The 11,032-nt window shown below is 59.6% G+C and overlaps 1 protein-coding gene across 1 annotated transcript; it reads right to left on the minus strand.

Moving 5' to 3' along the window:
* Positions 1 to 3,367: 3,367 nt before the first annotated feature.
* On the minus strand, positions 3,368 to 6,923 carry CD79B (CD79b molecule; the record flags this gene model as incomplete). Its single annotated transcript, XM_084238035.1, has 5 exons — positions 3,368 to 3,898; positions 4,007 to 4,048; positions 4,318 to 4,436; positions 4,663 to 4,971; positions 6,857 to 6,923. 5 exons carry the CDS (start codon positions 6,921 to 6,923, stop codon positions 3,800 to 3,802), a joined length of 636 nt encoding a protein of 211 aa, XP_084094161.1. The 3' UTR covers positions 3,368 to 3,799.
* Between the last annotated feature and the right edge of the window lie 4,109 nt (positions 6,924 to 11,032).

Below are 11,032 nucleotides of genomic sequence, written 5' to 3' on the forward strand. Positions count from 1 at the left end.
AAGATGCCATCCCTGCTCTTCTGGAGCTTACAGTGTCTGGGGAAGAGACAGTAGCAAATATATACATAATAATGGTAAAATACACCATGGTTTTCCATTGTGCAAGCTGCCCGGAGGGAAATAGCTAAGCCACAGAGGGGAGTGACGGACCCCGAGTGAGGGAAAAAGCAGGATGGATCGTCCCAGGGTCAAGAACTCGACAAGCCTTTGCTGGGGGCAAGGGGTGTTTGGAGAGACAAACCGGCTGGCGGTGCCAGGTGTGCGTGTTGTTCTTGATGCCCTACCAGTCCACTTAGTCTAAAATAGCAACTACATAAAAGAGGAAAACAAGGACAGGAACTTTCAATGCATGGCGAAACACACATGAAAAAATTTCAGTGATAAAAGTACCAGGCGGCTTACTGGAGCTGGTTCCCACACCCCCAGTGTTCGCAGGGGCTGAGCCTGAGTCTGGAGCTTGGTCTCCCACAAAGAGAGAAAGTGCTGTTAGTTTCAAGAGAAAGACCTCTTTAAAAAAAAAAAAAAATCCTTTCAAATTGCATTAGGATCTGTCTAACGTGTCTCAAACTCTGCATCCAGGATTTAGTGCTTGTGAATCTGTGTTCTCTAAGGCGTCACCTGAGTTCCAAGGAAAGGCTTTTGGGGTGGAGGGGTCGCTGAGGCATCCCAAGTAGGGGGTTGGTTTATTGGTTTTTGTTTCTGTTTGGAGTCAACAGCAGGATTTGCCTGGCCCTGGAGCCGGCAGGTGCAGACAAGGCACTCCCCAGACACAGCTCCGAAGCCAGTGACTGAGACGTGGGAAGAGAGCAGGGCGCTTGCAGTGGAATCTGGGATCCCCAAACCATCGAGGCCTTGGAGACCCTCCTCAGAAGGCGGGGGCGCCTGGCGTGACAGTCAAACACAGGCAGCTTTTCATGTTTTGTTTTGTTTTTCTCTCACCTCTGATTCTGCTGGAAAAACACCCCCAGCCTGGCAGCACCTGCAGCGAAACAGCGGCGGAAGTCAAGCTACAATGGAGGAGGAACCGGGCTGGGCCCCGGGGGACTGGCTGGATTCCCCCAGTGGGCAGGGGGCATGTGCCCACCAGGGGCCTCAGGCAGGGCTGCATTCTGGGGTGGGGCAGGCCTGAGCTGAGCTGTGCTCTGCAGCGGAAGGCAGACGGAAGGCCCAGGGGCACGACATTGCCCCTCCCCCACCCCAAGAGGGGGCCATCGGAGCTTCAGGGCTTGTGAAGCCAGGGCAACCTTTGGAGGTGGCCAGAGTTTCCCAGGGGTGCTCCTCTGTCTGCTCTTCCTCCTTGCCTTCAGAGTCTCAGTGCTTCAAAGTCCTTCCAGACGCTGTGGTGTGGAAAGGATGCTGGCGTGTGACTTTCGGCCTGTTGTGCGAGCTCCCTGAGGCTTCCATTTCCTCACTTATAAAAGGAGGAGGGGGCGGCCCTGCCCTGGGGTTCTGCTGGGGCTCGGGAATGAACGTGGAGACACTGAATAAAATAGCATAGCATTTCACTACCTTTACTTGTTTGTTTTATTTTTTGTTTTGCTCTGACATTTCAGAGGGGTGCAATATACAAATATTTTGAGGATCAATGAAAGATTTTCATTCACGTGCTGCTATGTGCAGATGGTCCTGACACCCACAGGTACTCAGGCCAGAGTTCATAGACCCGCACAGCAGTAGGAAACAAAGTCAAGTTTACTGTGGGATCCACTCACTCAAAAACAGTCTCTGCTTCCACCTCCTGTCCCTGAGACAGTCCCCAGCACCGCCGGCATCATCAACCCTGCTTCCACTGCCCACATCAGCTCTGGGGTTCCAGAGACCAGCACAACACCACCCACGGTATAAGCCCTTAAGACAGAAAAACAGACCAGGGCGGGCTTCTCCCTCACAGCCAGGAAGGCCCTGCCCTCTGAGGTGTCTGGTGGAGGCAGGCTTTGCTGTACACAAGGCTGTTTGCCAACAGCACTTCCAAGCATTAGGGAAACTCTGTTTTTCAAAGATACGAAGTAGACTTTCAGTAAGGCCAAGGCCTCCTACCACCGGGGGCAGTCCAGGCTGAGGGAGACCCTGCTGGGGGGAGAAGTGAAGATGCTCCCCACCCCCCACCCCCCAGCCGGCTGCCCAGGGTCCCTGGTGGAGGTAAGAGGACAGAATTAGCGCCACTATGCAAAGCAGCAGGAGAGGAAGGGCTCCAGCTCAGTGGAGGCAAATGCCAAAACAAGCCAGCTCGCTGGACCAGCAGCCAGGGAGGGAGTCAGGCCCGCGGCTCACCTAGCCTGATTCCAAGTGGATGCCACTGAGCTGCTTAGGCCCAAGACCTGGGTGCCTCAGCCACCTGCCCCACCTGGAACTCCTAGGGAAGCTGGGAATGCTGGTGCGTGGTTCTTCAGTTCAGCTGGCAGCTCCGTGAGGGCAGGGCCTTCTCCCATCAGAGTCCAGCGCGTGAACGGCAAAGAGGGGTTTGGGGGACCCCCACAAGGTCAACAGGAAATGGAGCACCACCTGGTCCTGTATGCAGAGGCTAATTAAACTAGGGCTCCCAGTGGTGAGCCACTCCCAGAACTCCACAGCTGGCAGCTTGGGGCCCTAATTTGTAGGGCCCCAGGGATCATTTTATGGGGTCCTTAGGGCCCTAGGGAGCCTCTGCTGTGAAAATGGGGAAGTCTGAGTGGATCATCTGACTAAGAACCCCCCAAACTTCACTCCAAAGTCTCTCCCTTTAGGTGTACCTCTCTCTTACAGGGTTCTGAGTCAAACTTAAAATAATGTGCAGGCTTGACGGAGGGCAGGGGTGAGGGTGTGGTCGAAGCAGGGGAACCCTGTCCTCAGAAACCTTCTAGTTTAACTGCAGCATGAGCCAGCCTGGCAGCTGAGGCAGTAGTATCTACGCTGAGCTGCAGGGGCTGGTCCTGACGGGGCTTGGGGCATCTTGGGAGGACTTCCTGCAGGCAGAGGGCTCTGAAGATAGTAGGACTAGGATGTGGGTGGGGAAGGCTAACTCCTCAGGTGGAGCTCCCTCCTCATGCAACAGCAATCAAGTGCTGCTTGTTGGCTAAAGGGTATGCAGGAGAAGGGTCCCCTGCTCCCACCTGCCTCGGGGCTCTCCAGCTGCTCTGGACCCGCTAGGGAGCAAGGAGGAAGAGGCCTTCAGAGAGGAGCCTCGAGTGAGCCCAGGAGTGAGCCTCAAGTGGGGCCCATGAGCCCCATGTCCATCAGCCCCTCCCACGCCTGTGGGCCCACAGGTGCCCAAACACTTGTGCCCAAATAAGTACTCTCCTCCACCCCATGCCCACAGACGTCACAAGCCTGCGTGTGGTCCCTCAAAACACACTGTTTATTCCACGGGAGAATGGACTCAAGGCTCCCCTGGTGGGAGAGCGCAGGAGAGGACAGGAGAGGGATGAAGCTCTTGGCAGTCCATTTGTGGCCAAGGGAGATGGGCCGGGCTGTTCCCAGGCTCTGCAGGAGGAGGCTGGTCTGCTCTGAGTCCATTGCGGGTTCCACACATTCTCCATTGTCCCCGTCCTGAATGTGGGCTGGGTCCCCACACAGCACCCCCAGAAGTCTGGGTCCAGTCTGTCCCCAAAGAAGTCTTGCTCCAAACCACTGTCCTGTGGCCTTGTGCTCCTGTCCCTTGTGAGAGTTGGGACCAGGGCCTGGGGGTGCAGGCGGGTCCAGTGGGTCAATTTTGGAGACCAATTCGGGTCTGGGGCGGAGGGACAGGCTGGGAGCCAGATGGCTCTGAAGCAGTCGGTGAGGGCCTAGCAGGCTGCACCCAAGGCATCGGGAAGGCTGCTCATCACTCCTGGCTAGGGTGCTCGCCCACTGACCACTTCACCTCCCCTGTCCGCAGAGTCACTATGTCCTCATAGGTGGCTGTCTGATCAATGTTCAGGCCCTGGAGACACGGAATAGAAAGCTCAGGTGTTGCCTGCTCCCCAAACACCCCAAAAATGGTGACCGCTGACCACATGACCCTCAGGACTCCAGAGTGTCCTGCTCCTACCTCATAGGTGTGATCTTCTTCCATCCCAGATTTGCTGTCATCCTGGGGAAAGGGTTGGAAAGCAGTGTTAGCTTTCCCCGCCTCACCCACTGCTGGGCAGGCTGGAGAGGGCCAGGGAGATTGGCCTGGGGTGAAGGTGAGGACCAGGGGTGGGGTGCCCTCCGCAGGAACAACAGACTGAACCAGGGAGTGCTGAATAGGCCAGTCGACAGCAGGCTCTGGGGCGGGGCCAACAGGGCAGCAACAAGGCCTGGAGGTGAGCTCTGCCCCTGGGGCCTGCCCCACACTGGCCTCCCGGCCCCCGTGGTCACCTTGTCCAGCAGCAGGAAGATGGGCACCACGATGAAGAGGATGATGAGCAGGGTCTGGATCATGATGATGCCATCTTTCAGCGTGTTCCGCCGCTTCATCTGCTCCACCGTGCTGAACCCTGGTGGGAGGTGCGGGCCAGTGAGGCTGGGAACCACATTTGGACCTGCGCCCCTCGCGGCTTGCTCCCCAGTGGTCTTCCTGGGAGCTCTAGATCTTCCTGGAGCACGTGGACCCCTCTGCCGGTGTCAGGCTGGAGTGGGCAGGGGTGGGGCCAACTCCAGAATCCCCCACCCGTTCTGCTTCCACTAGCCTCACCCTGGGGCGGGAGGGAGGCCCGCACCCACCCATGACTCGAAGCTCTGTGCCGCAGCCCCTCTCCGAATTCTCTTCCGACAGGCACTCTTGCTGGCAGAAGTAGATGCCGCTGTCCTGGGCCTGGATGCCCCGGATGATGAGGGTGGAGACGTAGTCGTCCTGTTTCTGCTGGATGTGGCCCTTTTCCTTGGGCAGCGGTGTGGGCTCTATGTCCATCTTCTGTGTCCAGAGCCAGGTCACATTGGCCTGGCTCTCCATGCGGCACGTTATTGTCACGTTGGCACCCCGTTTCCTGGCCACAAAACGTGGGGACTGCCGCAACCGGGAACAAGCGCTTCCTGTGGGCACCAAGGCTGGGATGGGAATGTCTTCCTGACACCAGCTGACCTCGGGCCTGGCCCCTGGCTCAGCAACCCACCCCCTTGGCCCTCACTTCTTCTTACAGTGTGGAAAGACCTGGAGGCAGAGGTGTGGAGAGTCAGGCCTCGTGATTGGCCACAGGTCAAACCACTGGGCCCCGCCCTCTCTGACTGCTCCCCCCTAACCCCTTACACCCTGTTTCATTTTCCTTTAGGACTTGGAACCTGATGACAGGGCGCACGCCTACTCCAGCAGCCCGGTTCACCGCTGGGCCCACCTGGCCTGCAGCTCCCGCCCCTCCATGCCCCAGGCAGCCCTGCCCGCTGAAGCCCTGAGGGTGCTCCCCACTGCCTAGGGAATAAAGGACAAAGCCTTGGCTGGACGATTGAGGCCCTCGCATCTGTCCCCTGCTAGCCTTTCCTCCATCACCTTCTGCTGCCCTCCTGCCTGGACCTGCTCCTCAGCCCTTTTTTTCAGCCCAGCATGCTCTCCCCACCCGCCTACCCCGGAAGCCCCCCTCCTGCCTCCCTTCCAGTGAGTGGCCTGTCAGTGTCCCCAAGGTTCCTTCCACAGCTGAGGCCATCTCCCCAGCTAGACAGATCTGGGCCTGAGTTCGGGTGGGGTTCCCTCTGGCTTCCCCCACCCCCAGTGGCCAGGACAGGAGCACAAACACCAGCTTGTGACAGGGGAAGGCCAGAGGAGGTGGCCATTCAGAGCCAGGCTTCAGAGGGGGAGACCCTAGGAGACCTGGGGAGGGGAGTCCTGGGTGGGCAGACACAGGGGACAAGCGGCATGGGACAGTGACCAGCATTGGACCCAGACACACTTGTCCCCAGAAGGGGTGGGTGAAGGTGCTGACCTCTGAAATTCTGGTGCAGGTTTCCTGAGTTGGCTGCTGGCACCGGCTCACCTGCTGGGTGGGAGGAAGAAGATGAGGTGCCCCACCCCCTGCAGACCCTCCACGCTCCAGACCCACTTCCTCCTCCCGAACCTTGAGCTTCAAAGCTCCTCAATTTGGGGCCTCGCTGGTGACCTAGGGGTTGAGTCTCAGCACTACCACTGCTATGGCCTGAGTTCGATCCCCAGCCAGGGAGCTGACCCCCATATGGCACAGCAGACCTCTCCTGTCTGGCCCGCTGCTCCCCTCAGCAGTGTGTTTCAGTCGATCTGCCTGTTCTGTTCCCCACTCTGTCTCTGGTGAATCCTCTCACTCCCTGCCCCTCTGGCCTGTACCCCAGTTCTTGTATGCATAAATAAATAAAAATAAATCTTTTAAAAAACAAAGCCCCTCAACACTCTGGGCCCTGTTTCTTGGAGACAGGAGCAGACTCCTGTCTTGGAGTAGACTCCTGTTTCTTAGAGACGGGAGCACCATTTGACCTGCTTCCCAGCCCTCCCCTGCCTTTGACCAGTCAGAGGGCGCCTGAGTGGAGGGCGCCTGACAGGAGGAAGGCACAGCTGGGAGGACTCTCTCTTCCAGACATGGAACCTCTTCTGGAACATGAAGCGTGTTCCAGGGGTCCCCTGCCTCCCGCACCCAGTGCCCTCAGAGCCTGCCTGGGGTGCACCACACTCCTCTTCCTCCTGGGCCCAGTTCTTCCCCATCATGTCATACCACGACCCCTCAAGCCCAGCTCAGCCTGACACTCTCCAGGCAGGAGAGGGGCTGGGGCCACAGACCCCTGAGCCCAGTTAGCCTGACTGATACAACAGACCCAGGCCCTAGAGCAGTCGGAGGGAGGTGGGAGGCAGAAAGTGCAAGAGACAGAAAGAGGAGGCGGAAGAACGCTGGAGACAGAACCAGTGGAAACAGACAGCGGAACCAGCAGGCCATGTTTGGGGAGGGGGCGGGGGGAGCTCTACCTGAAAGGAGCAGCAGCAGAACCGCCAGCCAGGCGCTGGGCATGGGAGACAGCGCCAGCCCCACCATGGTCGCCGCCCGAGTCTGGCCCCAAGCTCACAGTAACTACCGAGGCTCCAGGGGAAAACGTGTAACTGATCAGACTGCAGCCTGTGTCCTCCCCGCCTCTTCCCCATCAGGCCTCTTCCTGCCATGCAAATGGGGACCCAAGGGAGGCACCCGCTCTCTGGGGACCCTGGGGGAAGGCAGGCTCTCTTGTCAGCTGGGCTGTAAGGTTCAAAGTTCACCCTTTGGGCTCCACAGCTGGGGTGCACAGTGGGCATTGCTGGGAGCCAGGGACCTCTGAGTCTTCTGTGGGCTGCCCACAGTGTCTCCAACCCACTAACGGTCACGCGAGGGCCCCCAGCCTCCGGCCCGGGATCTGTATTCCCAAGCTCTTGGCTGAATACGCCTGGGCCCTGGGGATGTGTGTCAGCGGGGCCCCTCTGCCCTGGACGGGCCTGCAGGAAGAGGCCCGAGGGTGCTGGGGGCAGCTATGGGCCCAGGCCAGGCACCTGAAGGGGCCTAGAGCACAGCCTCTTGGTTGGCAGCCATGTTGGGCTTGGGGAACTGAGCCTCCCTCGCTTGCTGGGGGTTTGCTGGGAGCTGCCACAGGCGGGGGGGCTTGGGTGCAGAGGGCTTAGAGAAAACCCTCCGTTCAGTGAGCAGAGCTGCTGTTTACAGCTGCAGGGCTCTTGGGTGGTGGCCTGGAGGTTTGTGTGGGGGGAACCCTGAGGGTCAGAAACTCAAAGGCTGTGGCTTGATCTTGCCAGTTAGCAGCACGTTGGCTGGAAACACAGTGTGCAGGAGCTCGACTCTCTGCCCCTGCCCCTGGGTGGGACCCAGCCCTCATCCCCCGCCCCACGAGGAGGGTTCCCAGGGCCGTTGCAGTCCGCACAGCTGTACACAGCAGGCAGGCATCCCCCAGCCCCACAGTTGGGCCCTGTGCCACCACTCCCTGCTCCCTCTCTTCTCACTCTTGTCTGCGCGCTGTCTCCTGCCCTCAGGAGGAGAAGATGCCTAATCCCATTTTCCCCGCCACCTCCCAGGCTTTAGTTGTCACTGGGTCTGTTCAGGTTTAGGGACATGAGTAACCACCTCCCGTGCCTGCGTTGGCGGTGAGGAAGGCAGGGGTCTGGGTGCTGACCCCTCAGGTCCTGGCATAGGTGTCCCGGGCACGTGGGGGGCCGGCCCCGAGGAGAACTGAGCCGTGGAAAGTGGGGCCAGGATGGTTACGGTTTCATCCAAGGAACAGCTCGTTCTGGGCAGCCCCAGATGTTCTTGCTGTTTCCAGATGTTCCCAATGAAAAAACATTTCTCTGAAAAGGTGTCAGATGTTCAGGTCACAGAACAAACAGCCCAGGAATATAAACATCACCTGAGGTGAGCCTGGGGACCGCGGGCCCCAGGTACTGGGGAGGGTAGTTGGAGACTCCCAGAGGGATGGGGGCAGACCCAGGGGTCTCTACCTTTAGCAGGTTACCTCCTGGGGACGGGGACCGTGGTTAGCTTTGGGACTAGCGTGCCCCCAAAGTTGGAAGGATGAGGTGGGAGGCTTGGGGCTCTGTGCTTGTGTGTGCTCACATGGCACCCGGCCCAGGCAGTGTGGCGGGGGCCTGACCAGGAGCAGGTCCTGGGGCCCAGGGGCTGGGAGGGGGGGCGCTTGGCATCCTCCAAACACACATACGTCCACATCCCCCGAGGGCGGGATGTAAATGTGTCCTTTGGACTTCATTCCCATTCATGCCAGGCCAGGATCTGTTTGCAGGAGCGGGTGGGGGAATGGGCGCCCCATCGCCCACAGGGTTATTTGTCACAGTTGGGGCTGTGCTGTTCCCTCCCCAGTGACAACAGCGCTGAGCTCTGAATGGGGCTCGTGACGCCCTTTCTTTCCCAGAACAGGAGGCCTCCTAACGTAAGCCCCCGGCTACCCTGGTTGCAAACCCCAATATCTGGCAGCCCCACCCCACCTTTCCAGGAAGACAGCCTCAAAACAAGGGGGGAGTGATGGACGGGGAAGGACAAGGAGCTCAGGACTTGGAAAAGCAATAGGGCAGGGACCCCAGCCACTCTGGGAAGGGTGGGAGGTGACCTCAGTTTGGAAATAAGGACTCAGGCCCCCGGCCCCTCCCGGCGTCTCCCCTTCCCCCAGATCTGCTGGACTAGCTGTCCGGCCAGGGTCTTGCCAGTTCAGGAGGGCACAGGCTTGGATCCTGGCCTGCAGGGCACCAGCCAGAAAGTTACCTGCTGGTTCCTAAGAAGGGGTGGTCCTGCCACACCTGGGAGCATTTGGAAATCCACCAGGGCTGGTGCAATGGTCACAGTGACTGACGGGAGCCACTGGCATCCAGGGCTGATGGCACCAAAGGCCCCGCGGTGGCAGGGACAGTGTCTCACAAAGCCGTCTACCTGCCCAATAGCACCCCAGTTAAGCAACTCTGCTAGCAGCTTAGTCACCTCATTTGTGTGAAATAAAGGTGACAATATGCCCTTCACAAGGCAGTTTTGAGACCCCGGAAATCCTAGTGAAGAACCAGGCGGCCAGGTCATCAGGGCCTGGCTGGGTTGGGGGTGCTGGAGGAGGCAGGTTTGGGAAGATCAGCCTTTGGCATCTGTATTTTCCGCCCAGGGGCAGTGCTGGGGGCCTGCAAGCTCTCCTATCCTTGTGGCTGCTGAGAAGTGAGAAGGAGCGCCTGCCCAGGAAAGGCTCTGCTCCTCAGAGCCCTGGTGAGGAGCTCAGAGAACCCAGCAGGGATGCTAGACCCCACCCCCCCACACACAAAGGGGCTGCAAGATGCAAAGGGGCTGGGCCTCCCTGGTGGCGCAGTGGGCTGAGCCCCAGCGCTGTGAAGCTGGCTGCAGCCTCTGCAGTGTGAGCTCGATTCCCGGCCTGCCAGGGAGGTAACCACATGGTGCAGCAGACCTCTCCTGTCTCGCCCGCTGCTCCCCTCAGCAGTGTATTTCTGCCAAACTGCCTGTTCTGTTCCCCACTCTGTCTCTGGTGAATCCTCTCACCTCCCGTGCCTCTGGCCTGTACCCCAGTTCTTGTATAAATAAATAAATCTTTCAAAAAAAAAAAAAAAAGATGTGAAGGGACTTCGGGGCCAGGCGGAGACACGTGGCTGGCAGAGGAACTTGACAGGGAAGCCTGGGGGGTCAAATTTGTCAGTCCCCTCCTTTTGTGTGCCATGTCACCCCAGAATGCAGGAAAAAAGGGGGTGCAGAAACCCTGCCTCATTGTTGGCTAGTGTGGAGGAATACCGCCCTCCTTTTGGAGTCAGAAATCCAGTTGTAGAAAATAAGATTACATGTAAACTTGCCTTTGGCCCGCTGGGATTGGGGTTGAACCTACTCTAGAACGCATGGAACCCTGGGCTCTTGGGGTCGGGGTCCTGTGGAGGCTCTCTGAGGGGAGGGAGGGGCCGCACTGTGAGCCCCACAACTGGGGCCTCTGGGGGAGCAGAGAAGGAGGCTTCCAGAGACGAGGGGTTCGGGACGCAGGGTCCTAGGGCCTCGTTCCTGGAGCTGTCGGGGGTGGGGAGAGGCGCTGGGGCCGCCTGTGGGGGAGGAGAGCAGGAGGCTGGGCTCCAAGCCTCCTCCTGGTGGAGGGAGTGGGGCCCAGCGTATCCTGCCTTCCCCGACCCCAGAGGCTCGCTCTGTCTGCCCGCCTTGGCTCCCGTCCTCCTGGCTGTTCCCGGCCGGTCTGTGTCTGCACGCAGCGGCGCAGAAGGAAGACGCCCCCACGTCCCAGGCGCCATGGGGAGGCTTTATTATAAGAACTGTACAAAGGACCCAGGCGGTCGGCCTGGCTTGCGCCTGTTTCCCACCCGGACTCGGCGGCTTGGGTGTGGGTCTGCAGGGGAGCCCGAGATCTGCGCGACGTCCTGTCCCACAGATGCTGAGGCTCTGGGGGCCACGCCGGCCCGGGGCGGGCAGGAAAGGCAGCGGGCAGGGTGCCGGCCAGGGACACGGCTGGCCTGACCTCCTGGCGCGAGGAGGCGGCCTCCTTCCCCGGAGAGCAGGGCGGGGGCAGCAGGTCTGATGGAGGAACCAGAGCAAAGGGGAGGCGTGGACTCGGCAGCGAGAGGGGGCCTAGGCCGGGCAGCAGGGGGGCAGAGCCGGACAGAGGCAGGGTGGCT

Source organism: Talpa europaea (assembly GCF_964194135.1).
Source record: "Talpa europaea genome assembly, chromosome: 7".
In the NCBI taxonomy this organism is placed as follows: Eukaryota; Metazoa; Chordata; class Mammalia; order Eulipotyphla; family Talpidae; genus Talpa; species Talpa europaea.